At 39.3% G+C, this 23,250-nt stretch overlaps 1 protein-coding gene across 2 annotated transcripts in view; it reads left to right on the plus strand.

Annotated features, from left to right (window-relative positions):
* The window catches only part of MTFR1 (mitochondrial fission regulator 1), a 62,449-nt gene that overhangs the window by 25,194 nt on the left and 14,005 nt on the right, over positions 1-23,250 (plus strand). For both annotated transcript variants that reach the window (XR_008702162.1, XM_055546118.1), the window contains exon 4: positions 6,361-6,476. Coding sequence is in view for 1 of the 2 variants with exons in the window: in XM_055546118.1 (XP_055402093.1) it covers positions 6,361-6,476 (116 nt within the window). In the remaining variant the exon portion in view is untranslated. The remainder of the gene's footprint in view (positions 1-6,360; positions 6,477-23,250) is intronic.

Genomic DNA, 23,250 nt, shown 5'->3' on the forward strand with positions numbered 1-23,250 from the left:
CCACCTGCCACATGGCATTTAGCAAATAAACGTGAGATCCATGTATTATGTTAGGTATTGTTGGTCAGTGATGAGCCAGTCATGATCTTCACCCTTACCGGGATATAGTTCAGAGGAGAGATATTAAACAAGGAAATAAGCTAATAAATGTACAATTACCATTTATACTGAGTGCCCTGAAGGAAAAATTAGTGTAGCATGGGAAGACTAACAGGTGGTCCAGGAGGAATAACTAAAGGTTAGCAAGAGCCAGCCCTGCAGATAGCTGAGGAAAGGAATGAAGGTGGGAGCGGTACTGCCTGAGAACAGTAAGTGCAGAGGTCCTGAGGCAAGACTGAAGTTACTGTGTGAGGGACCGAGACCAGGCCCCTCTGTCAGGAACAGGTGAGGTGGGAGACACAGTGTATATCATGGTCTTTGATGTCTGAGCCTTCTGAGGATAAGTACCTGGATTCATACTAAGAATCCTTGTTAATCTCTTAACTTTTCCCCAGTTTGTTGTTGCTGGTGGTGTTCAGTCACTAAATCATGTTCGACTCTTTGTGACCCCATGAACTGCAGTATGCCAGGCTTCCCTGTCCTTCACTATCTCCTGGAGTTTGCTCAAACTCATACCCATTGAGTAGGTGACACCATCCAACCATCTCACCTCGGTCACCCACTTCTCCTCCTGCCTTCAATCTTTCCCAGCATCAGGGTCTTTTCCAGTGGGTCAGCTCTTCCCAGCAGGTGGCCAAAGTATTGGAGTTTCAGCTTCAGCAACAATCCTTCCAGTGAATATTCAGGGTTGATTTCCTTCAGGATGGACAGATTTGATCTCCTTGCTGTCCAAGGGACTCTCAAGAGTCTTCTCCAGCACCACAGTTTGAAAGCATTAATTCTTTGGTACTCAGTCTACTTTATGGTACCACTCTCACTTCCATACATGACTACTGGAAAAACCATAACTTTGACTATATGGACCTTTGTCAGCAAAGTAATGTCTCTGCTTTTTAATACACTGTCTAGGTTTGTCATAGCTTTTCTTCCAAGGAGCAAGCATCTTTTAATCTTGTGGCTGCAGTGACCATCTGCAGTAATTTTGGAGCCCAAGAAAATGAAATCTGTCACTATTTCTACTTTTATCCCCCCATCTATTTGCCATGAAGTGATGGGACCAGATGGCATGAATTTTGTTTTTCTGGAATGTTGACTTTTAAGCCAGCTTTTTCACTCTCCTCTTTCACCGTCATCAAGAGGCTCTTTAGTTCCTTTTGCTGTCTGCCGTTACAGTGGTGAAAGTGAAAGTCACTCAGTCGTGTCTGACTCTTTGCGACCCCGTGGACTGTCCATGGAATTCTCTAGGCCAGAATACTAGAGTGGGTAGCCTTTCCCTTCTCCAGAGGATCTTCCCAACCCAGGGATTGAACCCAGGTCTCCCGCATTGCAGGCGGATTGTTTACCAGCTGAGCCACAAGGGAAGCCCCGTTAATGTGGTACCATCTGCATATCTGAGGTTGTTGATACTTCTCCCAGGAATCATGATTCCAGCTTGGTCTTCATCCAGCCCTGCATTTTGTATGATATACTCTGCATTTAAGTTAAATAAGCAGTGTGACAATATGCAGTCTTGGCATCTTCCTTTCCCAATTTGGAACCAGTCTGTTACGTCTGGTTCTAACTGTTGCTTCTTGACCTGTATACAGGTTTCTCAGGAGGCAGGAAAGGTGGTGTGGTATTCCCATCTCTTTAAGAATTTTCCACAGTTTGTTGTGATTCACATAGTCAAAGGCTATAGTGTAGTCAATGAAGCAGAAGTAGATGTTTTTCTGGAATTCTCTTGCTTTTTCAATGATCCAATGGATGTTGGCAATTTGATCTCTGGTTACTGTGCCTTTTCTAAATCCAGCTTATGCATCTGGAAGTTCTAGGTTCACATACTGTTGAAGTCTGACCTGGAGGATTTTGAGCATTACTTTGCTAGCGTGTGAAATGAGCACAATTGTGCGGTAGTTTGAACATTCTTTGACGTTGCCTTTCTTTGGGATTGGAATAAAAACTGACCTTTTCCAGTCCTGTGGTCACTGTTGAGTCTTCCAAATTTAGATTTACCAGATCTAGTCCCTTGAATCGATTCATCACTTCCACTGGATAATCATAAGGGATTTAGTTTAGGTCATGCCTGAAGGCCAGTGGTTTTCTCTACTTTGTTCAATTTGAGCTTGAATTTTGCAATAAGGAGCTGATGATCTGACCCACAGTCAGCTCCAGGTCTTGTGTTTGCTGACTGTATAGTGCTTCTCCATGTTCGGCTACAAGGAATATAATCAGTCTGATTTCAGTATTGACTATCTGGTGATGTCCATGTATAGAGTCATCTCCTGTGTTGTTGAAAGAGGGTGTTCGTTATGACCATTGGATTCTCTTGGCAAAACTCTGTTAGCCTATGCCCTGCTTCATTTTGTATCTAAGGCCAAACTTTCCTGTTACTCCAGGTATCTCTTGATTTCCTACTTTTGCATTTCAATCTCCTGTGATGAAAAGGACATCTTTTTTTGGTGTTTGTTCTAGGAACCTTTGTAGATCTTCATAGAATCATTCAACTTCAACTTCTTCATCTTTATTGGTTGGGGCATAGACTTGGATTATTGTGATGTTGAATAGTTTGCCATGGGAAATGAACCAAGATCATTCTGTCATTTTCAGATTGCACCCAAGTACTTCATTTCGGACTCTTTTGTTGACTTTGAGGGCTACTCCATTGCTTCTAAGGGATTCTTGCCCACAGTAGTACATATAATGGTCATCTGTATTAAATTTGCCCATTCCCATCCATTTTATCTTGATTCATGAACGTAACAGTCCAGGTTCCTATGCAATATTATTCTTTACAGCATTGGACTTTACTTTCACCACCAGACACATCCACAACTGGGCATCATTCTGCTTTGGCTCAGCCTCTTTATTCTTTCTGGAGCTATTTCTCTGTTCTTCCTTAGTAGCATATTTGGACACCTGCCGACCTGGGGGGCTCATCTTTCAGTGTGCTATCTTTTTGCCTTTTCATACTGTTCATGGGGTTCTCAAGGCAAGAATACTGAAGTGGTTTGCCATTCCCTTCTCCAGTGAACGACTTTTTATCAGGCCATGACTAGCAGGGACCTGCCCTTCAGCATTATCCAATACTTTCTGATAATCTGCAGTATGCTAGCATGAAATGTCATACTGTGTGTGATGTCCATTTCTTGATATTAATATTTTTGCTATAAAATGGCTGTTAAGGATAACTGAATCAAGATTACACGTGTTATGTGTATAAATTTGGTAGCCTGGCATAGTAATTTGAAGCCCAGCTCTGTAAATAACGTTTATGATATTTCATTCTTTCTCAGTAATTGACTTCTTAGAGACTTGTTTCTCCACTGGGGATACTGTTACTTACCTTCCTGGGTTATTTTGAGAGATAAACACATTTCTCTCACTCTCGACTTTCAGGTCTTTTTTCCTTCTCCCTATTTTCCCTCACCTTCCTCCCTCCCCCATTCTAGGTGTGTCATGAATAGAAAGTGTTAATAAATGCTCAGTGTTTTTTTAAGTGACCACATTACTCAGCAGTGTTAGTGCCCACATCTCAGCTCGGGTGTGTGTTGTTCTTCACAGGCATGCCCTGTGACCTGTTGGTGTCACTATATTAAAATGTAGAAATTCTGCTTTTAATATTTTAACTATGACAGGAATTGGTAGAAAAAGAGAAATAATTAAGTCTATAAATAAAAAAGCTAGATGTTATCAATATTTTACAGTATTGCTTTGAAGAATACATGTTTTGCATTTAGCTATAAACAACTGGTGGTAAAATAGACTGAGTATATTTACTGTTACACCGTTTTTGGCAAGAAACAGAGAATCCTGGTTCCTGGGACCAGTGTGTTTATTTTATGAAAAGTCCCATGAGGACATGCTGAGTTCTTCTAATATTTTAAGCGTTTCAATACTTTATATTTTTCTTTTATGTATTTTATTTAATAAATCAGTTTCTTTAGTATAGTTTTACATTATCAGAATGTTTTAAATCACCTAAAGTTACTTTGGTAAAATTCTTGAAATATAATTGAATCTTGGATAATTTAAATTGTATCAAATGTTGATTTGAATTTCTTAAGATTAGTAAAAAATACAGTGCTACTAAATCTTGCTCTGAATGAAATGCTTTTCATACTTTCTGAAAAGACTTTGGATACTGATAAACACTAATTTTAAATTTTATAATCCCCTTGATTTTGAAAAAGAACATTTTTCTATCCCTTCACTGTTGTTGTTTTGTTTTTCCCCCTACTAACAATAGCTGTGATAGGACAGGACCTTGCTGGAACCGTCAGTAAGTTGACCTTTACTTTTCAAACTTCCCATCAGTCATCCATGCATGTCAGTAGTGGCGTCTACATCACACTTGCTAGAAGTCCGTGTCCTCAGACCCCGTGCCTATGCGGACCTCACCTGCACTAGCACTTTACTGAGTGAATTGCCCTCATCATTTCACGCTTATGCTACTGAATGCACATTTTAGCAACAGCGGAAGAGGCCTTTTAAAAAAAGATTAGTATTACTGTTTTTTCAGTTTTATTTTTTAGTATGAGTTTGGTTTCCCCAGGGACTTTGTTAGGCTTTTTTGGTGGCATAAATCACTGTTATAATCTAGATATGTAACTTAAATATTTAAACTGCTTTATTTTGTGGGGCAGGATGTCAACTAGAAATGATACAGATATTATTAATTCTGGAGTTGGTGCTTGACATTGTCATTGACATTTTCATTTCATTGAGTACATGTTGTAGACATGATATTATTTCAGTGATTACATTTAATCAATGTTTAGTAAGATTACAAACTAAGTCGATGGAATAATCTTTTTTTAAAAAGTGTGCAAAAAGCATCATTTCATGTTTAATATATGAAGTATTACAGATGTAAAATTGAGAAGTATTGTATGATCTTTACATTATAAAATACTCTGACAAGCTGTCACAAAACTTATATTTTTGAGTATTCTTAGAAAAGTATCATTTTGCTTCCTTTTATGAACAAAACTATCTGAGACGAAAGCAGCAATTTTTTAAACCTTTATGGGGAGGGAAGAAGTCTTCAGGTCAAAACTCGATTTATCATAAATATACCTTTCTTCCTACCAACTAGTAACGATATTAGAACAAAATTTATTTTCTAAACAAAGAATTACGTAACCAAACTGATCTTCATGAACTAACACCTAAAGAAAGGTATTTAAAATTTTTAACCATATTAGTATTATGTGTTTGTATGGTATATTTTACAATTGAGGAAGAAGTATTAATTCAGTGTAGCTTCCAAAAGCTTCTTCTGCAATGATAGTAAGAAGGTTCAAACTAAGAATGGGTTACAGTAGAGACTTTCTGATAAACATGTAAATATTTAAATCTCTCTCTCTGGCTTTTTAAGCTTTTTACTTCAATTAAGTCCGCATATTCTTTTTTATTTAAACCCTATAGGAAGTATCATATTAATCTGATAACTACTTTTAAATTATTATTCGTTGGCCTTTTGGCTTTGAGGCATTATTCCATAACAAAAATTAAATTTAATTCTTTTTCCAGTTTTTTCAAGGTAAATTAAAAAGTCTGCATTTTCTTTATTTAAAGCCTATAGGAAATACTATGTTAATCTGATAACTATTCTAAAATTACTATTCATTGGCCTTCTGCCTTTGAGGCTATTCATATTACAAAATTTTAAGTTCTTTTACCATGTTTTGAAGGTAAATTACATAATGTGCATGCTTTTTCTTTGTTATAGTTATTTCAGAATATTCTGTTCCTTCATCTCTGTGTTTAAGGTTCGGTAGGGAAGTCTACTGCTATTTGTATTTTCAGTTCTTTAGTATAGTTAATACTTTTATTTAAAAATCAAGAGATTTAATGACATTTAAAAATGTATTTTCATTGTTATAACAGCAATATCCATTAAAAAATATTGCCAGATTAGCACAAAGCAAGGTCGCTTGTTTATTCTTGTTCCTCTACTTTTTACTACATCTCTTCAGAAAAGAATTGATTCTAAAAATTTTCTTAATGTTTGAAGATGAACAGAGGTATTTTTTTTTTTAGTCTCATTTGACCTGTAAAATAAAAATTGAATAAGTTAAATTCTAATTCAGAGATTGCATATATTATTAAACAACAGTATGACATAAATAAAGGTCCCTTTTGTGGAGACCTTCAGTGGAAATGTGAGAAACTGCCTGTGTGTTTGTAATGCTAGAGCTGAAGCTTTTCCTTTAGGTAATTAAATGTTTCATGCTACCATTTGGTGCCAGATGAAGAATTTTCCATATTTGTAACTTACAGCTGACCAGCCCTACAACAGAATGGAGCTCTAGCCCCTCGGGAGAGGATGCAGTGGTATCTTTTGCTGATGTGGGATGGGTAGCTGAAGAAGAAGGAGAGTGTTCAACAAGACAAAGGTTAGTTTGGGTGGCTAATAAGCCTGAGATGCAGTATTCATTATTTTAAGATGAGTATTTCCTTATTTTTAAACTTAAAACTTTTTTAAAACTTGTTTTAGTTGCAGCACACGGATCTTTTATTTGTGGTATTTGAACACTTATTTGCAGCATGTGGAGTCTATTCATAGTTCCCTCTTGTTGTTGTTCAGTCCCTAACTCATGTCCAGCTCTTTGTGACAGAGCACACCAGGCTCCTCTGTCCTTCACTGTCTCCCAGAGTTTGCTCAGATTCATGTCCACTGAGTCGGTGATGCTGTCTAACCATCTCATTTCTCTGCTGCCCCCTTCTCCTTTTGCCTTTAATCTTTCCCAGCATCAGGGTCTTTTCCAGTGAGTCCGCTCTTCGCATCAGGGCAAAGTATTGGAGCTTCAACCTCAGCACCAGTCTTCCCAATGAATATTCAGGGTTGATTTCCTTTAGAATTGACTGGTTTAATCTCCTTGATCCCCAAGGGACTCTCATGAGTCTTCTCCAGCACCACAGTTTGAAAGTATCAGTTCTTCAGTGCTCAGCCATCTTTATGGTCCAGTTCTCACATCCATACATTACTACTGGAAAAACCATAGCTTTGACTAAGACAGACCATTGTCCGCAAAGTGATGTCTCTGCTTTTTAGTATGCTGTCTAGGTTTGTCATAACTTTCCTCCCAAGGAGCAAAAGTCTTCTAATTTCATGGCTGCAGTCACCATCCATAGTGATTTTGGAGCCCAAGAGGATAAAATCTATGACTTCTTCCACTTTTTCCCCTTTTATTTGCCATGAAGTGATGGAACTGGATCCCATGATCTTAGTTTTTTTAATGTTGCGTTTCAAGCCAGCTTTTTTCACTCTCCTCTTTCACCGTCAAGAGGTTCTTTAGTTCCGCTTTACTTTCTGCCATTAAGAGTGGTATTATCTGCATTCCTTGCCCAGCGATCAAACCCAGGTCCCCTACAGTGGAAGCACAGAGTCCCAGCCACTGGACCACCGGGGAAGTCCCTGCAGTATTTCCTTTTATTAGCCTAATATGATCTCTAGTGATTCAGTTCTCTTTTTTGTCCTTTTTTTTCGGAGTAGGGGGTGCTGTGGGTTGTCATCTTTTCTGTTCATTTTAAGGACTCAGCTAGCATTTGTAAAGTTCTTAGAGACATATAACTGTTCTAGGTCCTTAAGAATTAGAGAATTCCTTGCCCTTCAGAAGTTTACATTCTAAAATGAAACCAGAGAGACCTTATCATAAATGTGTTTAGATAAGTAGAGTAAATATAATGGTCTTATTAGAGCAAAGGCATCACTGTGGATCATATTCGGAGAAGGCAGTGGCACCCCACTCCAGTACTCTTGCCTGGAAAATCCCATGGGCGGAGGAGCCTGGTAGGCTGCAGTCCATGGGGTCGTGAAGAGTCGGACACGACTGAGCGACTTCATTTTCACTTTTCACATTCATGCATTGGAGAAGGAAATGGCAACCCACTCCAGTGTTCTTGCCTGGAGAATCCCAGGGATGGGGGAGCCTGGTGGGCTACCATCTATGGGGTCGCACAGAGTCGGACACGACTGAAGTGACTTAGCAGGTAGCAGGTGGATCATATTAGAAGATTTGTATGTATAGTCAGGATGAGTTTTGATTCAAAGGAGATAGTGTAAGAGAAATGCTTTCATTGATTTCATAGAGCCTGAATCAATTATTGACTTCTGTTCAATCTAATAAACACTTATTCAACTCTTCATTCTAATTAGATATCAAGGATACAGAGATAAAGTAAGACACAGTCGTGGCTTTCCAGGAATACTTGGAAATATTTGCTAGAGGAGATTACAAAAAGAAATCAATAATAGCAATACTGGAAAGACTACTAAATAAATACAGTAGGCCACTGGGGATGGGAGGTTCAGCGGGGCTTCTCAGGGAGGGGATGCCAGAGCTGAGTGCTGAGGTGCAATAGGAGCCATCCAACTGGGAAGGCTGTATTACAGGGAAAGGAAACATGATTAAAGGTACTCATCAGGAGCCCACGTGGCATGTTCAGGAAACTCCAAATGGCTCTGTGAGGCTAGAGAGTAGCAGAGAAGGGTAAGCTGTAGGAGATGAATATGGAAAGTAGGTTGAGGTTTAAACGTCATACATATTAGGGTAAGAAATTTATACTTTTTCTTGAAAGCAATGTGGAGCCTTGGAAAAAGTTGAAGCACCATTGTAATATTACCAAATTTGTATTTTAGTTAAAATTTCCTGTAAACAGTATAAACAGTGGAGGGGAGCCAGGCCAGGAAATAGGCTAAATAAGAGATGATAAGTTTGACTAAATAAGAAACTGACAGAACACATGAGAAAAAGGACCAAAAGGATGTTCAGAAGAATTTAAAGGACTCAAACTTTTTAGGTATTGGGGTTGAGAAAGGAAGAGTCTAGGAAAAGTCCTAGGTTTCTGAGTAGGATATTATGAGAATGGGGGTAACAGTTAATAAGAATATAAGAAAACAGATTTCTTTTTGGTGGACAGGAATAGGAGGTAGTCCAGTGTGGACTACACTGTGCTTGAGTGTCCTGTGGGACACTTGCTGTGGAGGTTGTTTATGTAGTTAGATATTGATAAGGACATGGGGATGGAATGGCTGATACCTAGAATACTCAAGGAGCATATATAAGACAAGAAATGCTTGGAAGTAAATAAGGGAAAAAGAAAGAGGGGACTTCCCTACCCCCCAGAGGCAGCTCAAAAGGCAGGAGGAAAACCAACAGAGAGTGTTGTCATGGAAGGAGAGGTAGGAGAGCTTCAGAGAAGTGGAGTAAGCTGCCATCAGTGTCAAATACTTAGAGGCGAGTAAACCAAAACACTAGCCGGTTTCCATTTTGTTTTGTAGTTGAAAGATGACTTTAGCAAGAGTAATTTTATTTGAATGATATTTGTTGAGTAAAATAAGGACCAAATAATTCAGTAGCAAAGAAGGAATTTAATTTGAATGATAGGTAGGGGAGGGGCCACAACATTAGATGAACAGACCAGGTTATTACAGGATTAGCAGGTAAAGAGGCTTTCTTTTTTAAGATGTTTATTTTTTGACTAAACTTTTAATTTTGAGATAATTATAGATTCTTCTGGAGAAGGAAATGGCAACCGACTCCAGTATTCTTGCCTAGAGAATCCCATGGACAGAGGGGCCTGGTGGGCTGCTGTCCATAGGGTCGTACAGAGTCGGACACGACTGAAGCGACTTAGCATCCATGCATGCATTGGAGAAGGAAATGGCAACCCACTCCGGTATTCTTGCCTGGAGAATCCCATGGACAGAAGAGCCTGGTGGGATGCTGTCTATGGGGTCGCACAGAGTCGGGCACGACTGAAGCAACTTAGCAGCAGCAGCAGCAGCACAGATTCTTCACATGCAGTTATAAGAAGTACAGAAGCACAGACGTGATAAGGGTACAGAAGCATTCTCCATACATGTCCTACAAAGCATGGTGCATTATCATAGCCAGGATACTGACTCTGCAGTAGTCAAGATGCAGAATATTTCTGTATTACGAGAATCCCTCACGTTGGCTCCCTGTTACAGCCACAGTCACTTCCCTCACATCTCCAACCCCTCCTTAATTAATGGCAACCATGTACCTATTTTCCATTTTCACAGTTTTGTCATTTCAAGATAATTGTATAAATCAAGTCATACAGTATACAATCTTTTGGGACTGGCTTTTCTCACTAAGCATAATGTCTAGTGATGCACCCAGATTGCTATGTGTAACAGCAGTTCTTTCTTTTCTTTTTTTTTTAGTGCTTAATAGCATTCCTTGGTATGGAGGGACCACAGTTTGTGTAACCATGCACTGGCTGATGGATATCTGGATTGATTCCAGTTCTTGGCTTCTCTAAGTGAAGTTAATATAAATGCACAGGATTTTGAACCAGCATGATTTTTCCTTTTTCTGGGATAAATGCCCGTGAGTGGAGCTGTTGCTTCACGTGAGTCACAAGGTGGTTGCGTGTTTATTTTTTTAAGAAACTGGCTGAATCATTACATTCTCACCAGCCAGTTTCTGTGCTTTCTCCCCATTTGATGTTTTCACTCTTTTTTCCTTTTTTATTTTTTGCCATTCTAATAGGTGTATATTGTGCATCTCAGGATTTTAATTTGTATTTCCTTAATGGCTCATGATGAACATTTTTCATGTGTTTGCTCTCTTCATATTCTTTTGAATAGAACGTCTCTTCATGTCTTTTTCCCAGTTTCTAATTGGGTTTTCTTTTGAGAGTTCTTTGTATATGCTAGATATGAGTCATTTTTCAGATATGTGGTTTATAAACATTTTCTCCCAAATGTAGGGCAAGTAGCACAAGTAAAGTGGGACAAGTTAAAGCTTGTCTTTTCCTCTGTTAACAGTCTTGAACAGAACAAAACTTTAAAATTTTAATTCGTTCCTTTTTCCTTTTATGGATCATACTTTTGGTGTCAGTATAAGAAATCTGTACCTAGTGTTAAGATCCTTCAGATTTTCTCCTGTTTTTTTGTTTTTTCAAGCTTATAGTTTTATGTTTTAAGTCTCTGATCCTTTGGTTTTCGTATTAGGGTAATAACAAGCTTCAAAAAATGAAGCTTATCTATTTTCTGAAGAGATTGTGTAGAACTGGCATTAATTCTTTAAACATTTAGAAGAGTTATCCTGTGAGCCATCTGGATCTGGAGATTTCTTTTTGGTGACATTGATTGATTGATTTTTTTTCATGGAAAGGCATGTTAGATTGTGCATATAAGCGATATCTGTGATATATGTCTTTCTCTGACTGACTTAGTCTGATAATCTCCAGGTCCATCTGTGTTGCTGCAGATGGCATTATTTCATTCTTTCTGAGCAATATTCCATTTTATATATTTACCATATCTTCTTTGTCCATCCATCTGTGGATGGACAATTAGAGTTTCCATGTCTTGGCTTATTGTAAACAGTGGTGCCGTGAACACTGGGTGGATGTATCCTTTCAAACCATGTTTTTCTCCAGATACATGCCCAAAAGGGGGCCGCTGGGTCATATGGTAGTTCCGGTTTTAGGTTTTAGGGAACCTCCATACTGTTCTCTATAGTGACTGTGCCAGTTTACATTCCCACCAACAGTGTAGGAGGGACCCCTTTTCTCCACACCTTCTCCAGCATTTTATGTTTTGTGTATTTTTTGATGAGGACCATTTTGACTGGTGTGAGGTCTTATTTTATTGTAGTTTGATTTGCATGTCTCTAATAATTAGTGGTGTTGATCATCTTTCATGTGCTCCTTGGCTATCGGTATGTCTTCTTTGGAGAAATGTCTTTTTAGGTCTTCTGTGCATTTTTAAATTTTTTAATATTGAGCTGTATGAGTTGTATGTAAATTTTGGTGACTAATCCCATGGTGGTTGCATCATTTGCAAATATTTTATACCATTCTGTGGTTTGTTTTTCTCATTTTGTTTATGGTGTACTTTGTTGTGCAAATGCTTTTGAGTTTAATTTGTTTAGGTCCCATTTGTTTATTTTTGTTTTTATTTCCATTACTCTGGGAGACAAATTGAAAAAGATACTGCTGTGATTTATGTCAAAGGGTCTTCTGCCTATCTGGTCTTAAAGTTAGGTCTTTAATCCATTTTGAGTTTATTTCTGTGTGTATGATGTTAAAGAATGTTTAATTTCATTCTTCTACATGTGGCTGTCCACTTTCCCAGCAGCATTTACTGAAGAGACTTGTCTTTCCTCCATTTTATAGTCTTGCCTCTTTTGACATAGATTAATTGGCCATAGGTGCAGTTAAGTTTTGGTGAGTTTTAAAATTATGAGTTCAAGTTCCTTAATAAAGTTATGTGACTATTTTATGAATTTCATATTGGAAGAGATATAGTAGATTGTATTTTTACCTGTGAGGTCTCTATAAATCTGCCCCCTGTTTCATTCCTGATATTAGTAATTTATGTGTTCTCTTTTTAAAATATTTGTCCATGTATTAATCTTTTCAAAGAACAAGACCTCACTTTTATTGATTTTTCTTTTTTTTTCAATTTTACTGATTTCTGCTCCTATTTATTATTTTCTTCCTTCTGCTTGCTTTGAGTTTATTTTGCCTTTTCTCCCTCGGTTTTTTAGGTGAGAGTTGATATTATTGAAACTTTCTTTTTTCTAATGTAAGCATTTAGTGCTGTAAACTTCTCAACACTGCTTTTATCTGCATCCCACAAGTTTTGGTATGTTGTAATTATATTGTAATCCAGTTCATTGTATTTTTTTTTATTTCCCTTGAGACAACCTCTTTTAACTGTTGAAGTTAGAAGTTTGTTGTTCAGTTTCCAAATGTTGGAAATTTTGCTATTTTTCAGTTACTGAGTTCTGGTTTGATTCTGTTGTGATTAGAGGACACAACTGTATCCAGTTGTCCCTTGAATAACACAGGTTTGGACTGTGGGGGGCTATTTGTATACAGATTTTTTCCATTGTAAGTAGTATAGTCCTGTACAATCCAAGGGTGCTTGTCTACAGAATCTGAGGCACTGTATATGCAAAGGAACTACAGATATGGAGGGCAGACTCTAATTTATGTGAGATTTTGGACTTTGGTGAGGGTTGGAACCCCTAAATCCTGTGGTGTTCAAGGGTCAGTTTTATTTTCATCCCTTTAAAAATTTGTTGAGAATTTTTTTAATGGTCCAAGATATAGGTCATTTTGGTTTATGTTGCATGAGCATTAGAAAAGAATGTGTACTGTTGTTAATGGAATGTGCTATAAATGTCAAATAGATCCTGTTGGTTGATAGTGTTGCTAAATTCTTCTGTTGCTTCTTGATTTTCTGTTTATGCTAACAGTTACTGTGGAGGAGGTATTGAAGTCTCCAGTGGTATTTGTGGATTTCTCCTTTCTGTTCTATCAGCTTTTGGTTTCCATATTTTGGAATTTTATTGTTTGGTGCATACATATTTAGGATTGCTGTGTTTTTTATCTTCTTACTCTTATGTAATGTTACTCTCTGCCCCTGGTAATTTTCTTTGCTCTTAAGTCCATGTAATGAAATATAGTCACAACTGGTTTTTTTTGGTTGATGTTTGCATAATACATCTTTTTCTTTTGACTTTCATCCTGCCTATATAATTACCTTTGAATCTTATAGACTATTTTTAAATTTATTCTGCCAATCTGTCTTTTAATTTTTGTATATAAACTATTTACATTTATGTAATTATTATTTTGGCACAGTGGTAAAGAATCCACCTGCAATGCAGGAAACTCAAGAAACACAGGGTCAATCCCTGGGTGAGGAAGATACCATAGAGTGGGAAATGGCAACCTGCTCCAGAATTCTTGCCTGGAAAACTCCATGGACAAAGAAGCCTGGAGGGCTACAGTTCATGGGGTAGCATGACAGAGCAACTGAGCACACATAAAATTATTATGTTAGGTCTTATAATTTCTTAATGGAGAAGGCAATGGCACCCCACTCCAGTACTCTTGCCTGGAAAATCCTATGGGTGGAGGAGCCTGGTGGGCTGCAATCCATGGGGTTGCAAAGAGTCGGACAAGACTGAGTGACTTCACTTTCACTTTTCACTTTCATGCATTGGAGAAGGAAATGGCAACCCACTCCAGCGTTCTTGCCTGGAGAATCCCAGGGACAGGGGAGCCTGGTGGGCTGCCGTCTATGGGGTCGCACAGAGTCGGACATGACTGAAGTGACTTAGCAGCATAATTTCTTAAAAAACTCTGCAGACACATTGAATGACATAGGACAATATAATATAATATTTGAAATTAATAGTTTATTTTCTCAAGAGGAGAATTTAAATTCTTGTGTTTTTCTGTCTGATGCAGAGTTCTTTTTTTATTGCTTTGTTTCTGTTTAGAGAATTTCTTTGAGCCATTCTTTTTGGATAGATTCTGCTTGCAATAAATTCTTTTAGTTTTTATTAATTTGAGAATTATTGATTTTCCCAGTCTTGAAGTATATGCTTTTGCTGGATATAAGGTTAGAATTTCATAGAATTTTCTTTTAGTACTTGAAAAATGTGCCATTTTCTTCAAGCGTCCATGGTTTCAGTTGAGAAAACCTCTGTCCTTCAAATAGGACCTCATTCCTATTAGGGAAAAACTTTTCTCTAGTTGCTTTAAAATTTTCTTTTATTTATCTTGGTTTAAAAAATTAACACAAATTTAAATTTAAAAAAATTTTGTCTTACACTTTTGAGAATACTTTCTGACAAAGGCCTTAAACAATGTCTGAGGGCATGTTCATGAAACAACCTCCTCTAAAATGGACAGTTTTATTTAACTGATAAACTGATTTTTTTCAAGAGCTCCTAATCATTTGGGGAGCTGGCAAACCAAACTGTATCCTAATTTAAATAAAGCATGTAAGTTATCAAGACTGAGAAATAGTTCTAATTTATCTGTGTTTAGTGGTGGGGAAATACTATGTAAAGATATCCTTATTCTTTTTACTAAAGTTGCACAATTCAAATTCACGTATAAAATAGTGAGATGTGCCTTACTATAAGAGCATGTCACCTCTCTTCCCCTTCTCCAGAAAAGGAATATTAGGTCATTTACAATTCTTTTGCCATTATTACTTTTAATGGGGCTTCCCTGGTAGCTCAGCTGGTAAAGAATCCGCCTGTAACGCAGGAGACCCTGGTTTGATTCCTGGGTCAGGAAAATCCACTGGAGAAGGGATAGGCTACCCACTCCAGTATTCTTGGGCTTCCCTGGTGTTTCAGTTAGTAAAGAATCCCCCTGCAATGTGGGAAACCTGGGTTCGATCCCTGGGTTAGGAAGATCCCTTGAAGAAGGGAATGGTTACCCATTATAGTATTCTGGCTTGGAGAATTCCAAGGACTCTACAGTCCATGGGGTCACAAAGAGTCAGACACAACTGAGCAACTTTCACTTTTAATATTTACTTCTTGCTGTGCTACGTGTTCATTGCTTTGTGTGGTCTTTCTCTAGTTGTGGCACGTGGGGGCTACTCTTCATCGTGGTGCGTGGGCTCCTCTCATCGCGGTGGTTTCTCTTGTTGCGGCTCTAGAGCGCAGGCTCTGTAGCTGTGGTGTGTGGGCTGAAGAACATGCAGGCGTCTGTAGCTGCAGCATACAGGCTCGGTAGTTGCGGCCTGCGGGCTCTGGAGTGAGGGCGCAGTGGTTGTGGTGCACAGGCTTCAGTTGCCCTGCAGCATGTGGAGTCTCCCCAGACCAGGGACCAACCCTGTGTCCCCTGCGTTGGCAGGCAGATTCTTGCCCACTGCACCACCAGGGAAGTCCTGCCATTATTTTTTTGAGTACTTTTTCAGCCTTGCCTTTTTTACTGCTCTCCTCTTAGGACCCAGATGATACAAATGTTAGATCTTCTGTTGTTGCAGGTCACTGAGACTCTGCTCCATGTTTTTTTCCTAGTTGGTTCATTTTTTGTTTTCCTGATTAGATAATTTCTATTGTTCTATCTCTAAATTCACTGTTAATTCCCTCTGTCTTCTTCATTCTGCTTTTGATCCTATGCATTGTGGTTTTTAGCTTTAAAATTTTTATTTAGCTCCCCCCCCTTTTTTTTTGCTGAGACTTTTTTTTTTCATTTGTTTCAAGAGTGCTGGTGAATGCTCACTGAAGCATTTTTATTGCAGCTGCTTTAAAAGCAGTCAGATAGTTCTCACATCTCTTGTCATCTCAGAGTTGGCATCTGTCATTTGTCTTTTTTCATTCAATTTGTGTTCTTTCTGGTTATTGTCATGAGAAGTGATTTTATTGAAATCCAGATATTTTGAGTATCTGAGACCTTGGATCATTTAAACTTTTTCTTTTACTAATAGCTTTCACTAATAGCAAGGGAAGCGTGGGTGCCACTTTGTTACTCCCAAGTGGGAGTAGAATCCAGGTTTCCCACTCAGCCTCCATTCACCCTGAGGGCAGTGGTCCTTATTTTCACCCAGCAGCGGTGGGTGCTCCAGCTCTTCAGGAAGCCACCTGGAACACAATCCTCGCAGATGGGAGGATGCCTCATTACTGCTGGATGAGGTGTAATTCTGGGCTCCCCAAATTGTCTCCACTACCCTACAGGGCTTCCTAGGTGGTGCTCGCAGTGAAGAACCTGCCTGCCAGTGCAGGAGACCTAAGGGACATGGGTTCAATCCCTGGGTCGGGAAGATCCTCTGGAGAAGGGCATGGCAACCCACTCCAGTGTCCTTGCCTGGAGAATCCCATAGACAGAGAAGCCTGGAAGGTTACAGCTCATAGGGCTACACAGAGTTGGACATGACTGAAGCAACTTAGCACACACCCACACATTGCTTGTTCATCCTTGAAGGTGAATAGAAATGGCCCTCTGGATGATGTGTACACAGAAGGATTGTCTGATAGAGGAAATGCCTTTCACTATACAAAAAGGCTTCCCAGGTGGCACTAGTGGTAAAGAACCTGCCTGCTAGTGCAGGAGACATAAGAGACAAGGGTTTGATCCCTGGTCGGGAAGATCCCCTGGAGAAGGGCATGGCAGTCCATTCCAGTGTTCTTGCCTGGAGAATCCCATGGACAGAGGAGCCTGGCGGGCTACAGTCCATGGGGTTGCAAAGAGACTGAAGCGACTTAGTACACATGCACCCACAGGGAGGTGGGGTAAGTCCTGGCTTTCTCCAACACTCCCTTGTAGGGATTCAGGCACCTCATTGCAGCCTGAAAAGGAGGCAAGTTAAGTCTTTGTGGCGTGGTGGAGGTAGGGCTACAGTGTTTCCTGTGATGTTTGCCTTGAGCAGAGCCACTGTTTTATTTATAAGTTATCTATCATGGGAGGCTGCCCCTTTCTTGGTGCTTTGGCTAAAGAGTAGGCTTTTGTTGGGGCTTTTTTTTTTCTTCCCTGAATCTCTTGGCATTTCTGGGTTACCTTGGCATGTCTGGGTTACTTGAGCACCCAGTCTACCGTATATAAGGCAGAAGGAAAACTCAGGGAACTCACTCCTATTTTTTTTTTCTTGATTTCAGGTCCCACCCCGTATGCCTTCTCTCCACCTGAGAGTCATCTTACATTTGTTGTATATATGATATCCAGAGATTTTAGTTGTAGTGAGGATGAAGAATAGTGAAAGGTTCATTTGTTCCATCTTCCTCAAGATAAGTCTCTAAAGGGCTTTTAACACAAATGTCATGTTTGTACTTGATGTGACATTATAGGGTAGCTATTATGGGGATTGTGGTTATAGAGTAATTGAGTTGGTATAATGGATCTGGATAATGGATTTTGTCTGTGACGTTGCAAGAAACTGGCTAAAGGATCTTGGAAAAGGTGCCTGGAAGTGTTCTAGGCAAAGATCATCTAATTGTGAACAAAGTGAGAAGGAAACAGACGATCCAGTTGGATCTGCCTGGAGGAGGAAGTAGACACACAGGTGGGAAGTGGTCCCAGACTTCCAAGGTTAGCGACATGGCCCACGTGACTAGGAAGTGGGTGGGCTTTCTTTTGCAGTGTGGTGCTGTATCACTTTTTGCATCAGTTGTGACTAACTATCGTTGTTACTGTTTTCAGTCTCTCAGTCGTGTCCGACTCTTTGCAACCCCATGGACTGCAGCACGCCAGGTTTTCCTGTCCTTCACCATCTCCCAGAGCTTCTTCAAACTCATGTCCATTGAGTTGGTGATGCCATCCAACCATCTCATCCTCTGTTGTCCCCTTTTCCTGCCTTCAATCTTTCCTAGCATCAGGGTCTTTTCTAGAGTCAGCTCTTTGTATCAGGTGGCCAAAGTATTGGCGCTTCATGTGTATAAATCTAGATGTCTGGGGGAAGGTATTGCTATTTTCCTGTGGCTGAAAAGAAACTCACTCAGTTGTGTCCAGATCTTTGCAACCCCATGGACTATACAGTCCATGCAATTCTCCAGGCCAGAATACTGGAGTGGGTAGCTTATCCCGTCTCCAGGGGCTCTTCCTGACCCAGGAATCGAACTGGGGTTTCCTGCATTGCAGGTGGATTCTTTACTAACTGAGCTATCAGGAAGCTGATATCCTAATAAATAGGCTGACAAAGTCTCACCATCTTCCCACAGAAGGGAGCTTTGAGGAAGCTCTATTTGGTCAGTTTCATATACCAGATCAAGTGTTTTTTACAGATTGATGAAATAGCAAATTTACCATAGAATGTATTTTAATTAGTAGGACAAAATAGAAGGATGAGAGCTGATGGAATTTTACTTTGTCTTGACAATTACTTAACGCTGATCCTTTCACCAGGCCGTTTGAGTCTTTTTTCATCTGTCACTTTGATATTAACTGCATTTCTATGGGAGCTTTATAGCTTAAACTTATAACTTAACTTAAAAACATGAAATAGAGTACCTCTAAGATTCATATATAGCCATTTGAGTGTTTCTCTGCCTCTCACATTTATATGAAAGTCAAAGCTGTTCAATATATAATTATTTCTCCCTTGAAATTTATGTTGATGGCATTTCTTTAACAGTTGGTTACAGTGTTATGGTATTTTCTCTCTGGGAAACTGGCATAAGCGTGAGTTGTTGTATAATTGAATTTTTTTTTCTAAATAATTTGAACTTGAGTTTTTCACCTCTAAATTGAAAGTGCTAATACCTACATTGAGAGAATTTTGAAAGACAACATGAGAAAACTTATAGCACAGTGACACGTACTATACAAGTCTTTTTTCTCTGTCTACACATTTTCATTTCCCTTTGAATTAGAAGAATAGCCTCATAATTGAAAAGAAATCTTCATTTTTATAAGAAGCATTGAGATTCTTAGAGTCAATATAACTGATAGTCTTTTCTCAGATAATTAAGTTGTTCTCTTTCATAGTAATACTTTCTGGAGACTGTGTGGTCTTTGGACATAGACACACAGCATAACATTTGTTCTCTGTGTGATGAAATTAAAGACTATAATCGCTGTGGCTTCTCACAGACATCATAGGCATTGTTATCAAGTTTCTGATTGCTTTTGGAGTAGAGCAGTTGTAAATTTTATTTTTTAATTGTTGTTCATTCAGAGTCACGTTCAACTCTTTATAATCGCATTGACTGCAGACACCAGGCTTCCCTGTCGTGCTCAAACCAAGTCCACTGAGTTGGTGATGCTATCTAACCATCTCATCCTCTGCCACCCTCTTCTTTTGCCTTCAGTCTTTCCCAGCATCAGGGTCTTTTCCAGTGAATCGGCTCTTTCCATCAGGTGGCCGAAGTATTGGAGTTTGAACTTCAGCAGTCAGTCCTTCCAGTGAATATTCAGGGTTGATTTCCTTTAGGATTGACTGGTTTGATCTCTTTGCTGTCCAGCTTCTGCTATACAATGAAGTGATTCAGTTATACATATACATACATTGTTTTTTATATTCTTTTTCATTATGGTTAGTACCAGGATATTGAATACAGTTCCCTGTGGTATACAGTAGGACCTTGTTGTTTATTCATCCTAGGTATGAAGTGAAGTGAAATCACTGTTGTGTCTGACTCTTTGCGACCCCGTGGACTGTAGCCTACCAGGCTCCTCCACCCATGGGATTTTTCCAGGCAAGAGTACTGGAGTGGGTTGCCATCTCCTTCTCCAGGGGATCTTCCTGACCCAGGGGTCCAACCCGGGTCTCCCACATTGTAGGCAGACGCTTTTTACTGTCTGAGCCACCAGGGAAGTCATCCTATATATGTATAATGGTTGCCATCTGCTAATTCCAAATTCTCACTCCATTCCTTCCTTAATCCCTCTCCCACCTGACAACTGCAGGTGTGTTCTCTGTTTCTGTTTCATAGATAAGTTCATTTGTGTCATCTTTCAGATTCAGTGTTTAAGTGGTATCATATATTTGTCTTTCTGACTTCCCTCACCTAGTATGATAATCTGCAGGTCCATTCACGTCGCTGCAAGTGGCATTATATCATTTTTTTTGATGGCTGAGTAGGATTCCATTGTATATATGTACCACATCTTCTTTATCCATTTGTCTGTTGGCATTTACATTGTTTTCATGTAGCTATTGTAAATAGTGCTGCTATGAACATTGAGGTACATGTATCTTTTTGGCTTATAGTTTTGTCTGGATATATGCCCGTGAGTAGGATTGCTGGATTATATGGTAACTATTTTTAGTTTTTTAAGGAACCTTCCATATCATTTTCCATAGTAGCTGCACCAATTTACATTTCCAACAACAGTGCAGGAGGGTTCCCTTTTCTCCACACCCTTGCCAGCATTTGTTATTTGTACTTTTTTTAATGATGGCCATTTTGACCCAAGTGAGATGGTATCTCATTGTAGTTTTGGTTTGCATTTCTCCAATGATAAACAATAAGCAATGTTGAACACTTTCCATGTGCCTGTTGGCCGTCTGTCTGTCCTCTTTGAAGAAATGTCTACGTAGATCTTCTGCTCCCCACCCCCCCCCCTTTTTTTAAATTTTATATAATAGCCAGGGATTAGTTGCAGCACGTGGGATTTAGTTCCTTGACCAGGGATCGAACCCAGGTCCCCTGAGTTGGGAGCATGGGGTCTTAGCCAGGGACCACCAGGGAAGTCCCTTCTGCTTGTTTTTTAATTGCCTTATGTTTTTGTTGTTGAGTTGTTGAGCTATTTGTACATTTTGGAAATTAAGCCCTTGTTGGTCCCATCCTTTGCATGTTTTCTCCCTGGAGTCGAATGTTATGTAAGGAATATCTAAATGTTTCAAGGTTAATTTCAGTTTGTTCATTCTTTATTAATATGTTAATTTCCAGTTGTATCTGATTGCCCACATTTGTATCAAACTAAGTATGTATTAAATAAAAAATTATAAATTCACAGGATTTGAAAGTATTTGAGGTAGCTCTTCTTAATACATTACCAGAATGTTTTTAATCCAGTGACTAAGAGGAACATATTTACAAAAACCTGACATAAAAATAGTGAATAAAGTGAGACTGAAGACTTTGGCTAACGATACCAAGTATAAAATGGAATGTGCTGTTCTTTTTAAAGCAGTATTGGGGAAGAATCCTGACCTCAGAGGATGATAGTGGGGTAACAAGACTCCAAAGGCAGGCAAGCAGGCTGGCTTGCTCTGAAGCTCCATAGTGAGAATGTAGCCCAGGAGACATAATGGTTCAGAGCAAGGTAGTTTCCCACTCACAGCACAACGGACAGCAGATGTTATTCATTCCCATCTTAATTATTTGGTTGTTATTCAATTGCTAAGCGTGTCCAACTCTTTGTGACCCCATGAACTGAGGCAGGGCCAGTTCCCTGTCCTTCACTCTTCCCCAGCGTTTGCTCAAACTCAGGTTCATCAAGTTGGTGATGCCATCCAACCATCTTGTCCTCTGTCGTCCCTTTCTCCTCCTGTCTTCAATCTTTCCCAGCATTAGAGTCTTTTCTAATGAGTTGGCTCTTTGCATCAGGTGACCAGAGTATTGGAGCTTCAGCATCAGTCTTTCCAGTGAATATTCAAGGTTTATTTTCTTCAGGATTGACTGGTTTGATCTCCTTGCTGTTCAACAGACTCTCTAGAGTGCAGCACCATGATTCGAAAGCATCAATTCTTTGGCGCTCCGCCTTTATGGTCCAACTCTCACATCCGTACATGACTACTGGAAAAACCACAGCTTTGACTAGATGGACCTTTGTTGGCAAAGTGTTATCTCTGGTTTTTTAATATGCTGTCTAGGTTTGTCATAGCTTTTCTTTGAAGGAGCAAGCATCTTTTAATTTTGTGGCTGCAGTCACCATCTGCAGTGATTTTGGAGCCCAAGAAAATAGTCTGTCACTGTTACCACATTTTCCCCATCTATTTGCCATGAAGTGATGAGATTGGATGCCATGATCTTCATTTTTTGAATGTTGAGTTTTAAGCCAACTTTTTCACTCTTCTCTTTCAACTTCATCAAGAAGCTCTTAGTTACTCTTCACTGAAGCTCTTAGTTTCTCCGCTTTCTCCCATTAGAGTGGTGTCATCGGCATATCTGAGGTCGTTATATTTCTCCCGGCAATCTCAATTCCAGCTTGTGCTTCATCCAGCACCGCATTTCACATGATGTACTCTGTATATAAGTTAAAAAAGCAGGGTGACAATATACAGCCTTGACATATTCCTTTCCCAATTTTGAACCAGTCCGTTGTTTCATGTTGGGTTCTAACTGTTGCTTCTCAACATGCATACAGGTTTCTCAGGAGGCAGGAAAGGTGGTCTCGTATTCCCATCTCTTTAAGAATTTTCCTGTTTGTTGTGGTCTACACAGTCAAAGACTTTAGCATAGTCAATGAAACAGTAGTAGGTCTTTTTTTGGAATTCCGTTGCTTTTTCTACGATACAATGGATGTTGGCAATTTGATCTCTGGTTCCTCTGCCTTTTCTAAAACCAGCTTACACATCTGGAAGTTCTAGGTTCACATACTTTTGGAGCCTGACCAGGAAGATTTTGAGCATTACTTTGCTAGCATGTGAAATGAGTACAATTGTGCACTAGTTTCAATATTCTTTGGCATTGCCTTTCTTTGGGATTGGAATGAAAACTGACCTTTTCCAGTCCTGTGGCCACTGCTGAATTTCCCAAATTTACTGTCATATTGAGTGCAGCACTTCAACAGCATCATCTTATAGAATTTTAAATAGCTCAGCTGAAATTCCATCACCTCTACTAGCTTTGTTTGTAGTAATGCTTCCTCAGGCCCACTTGACTTCACATTCCAGGATGTTTGGCTCTAGGTGAGTGACCACACCGTCGTGGCTATCTGGGTCATTAAGATATTCATTGTATAGTTCTTCTGTGTATTCTTGCCACCTCT

The sequence above is a fragment of the Bubalus kerabau genome, chromosome 14, assembly GCF_029407905.1.
Source record: "Bubalus kerabau isolate K-KA32 ecotype Philippines breed swamp buffalo chromosome 14, PCC_UOA_SB_1v2, whole genome shotgun sequence".
In the NCBI taxonomy this organism is placed as follows: domain Eukaryota; kingdom Metazoa; phylum Chordata; class Mammalia; order Artiodactyla; family Bovidae; genus Bubalus; species Bubalus kerabau.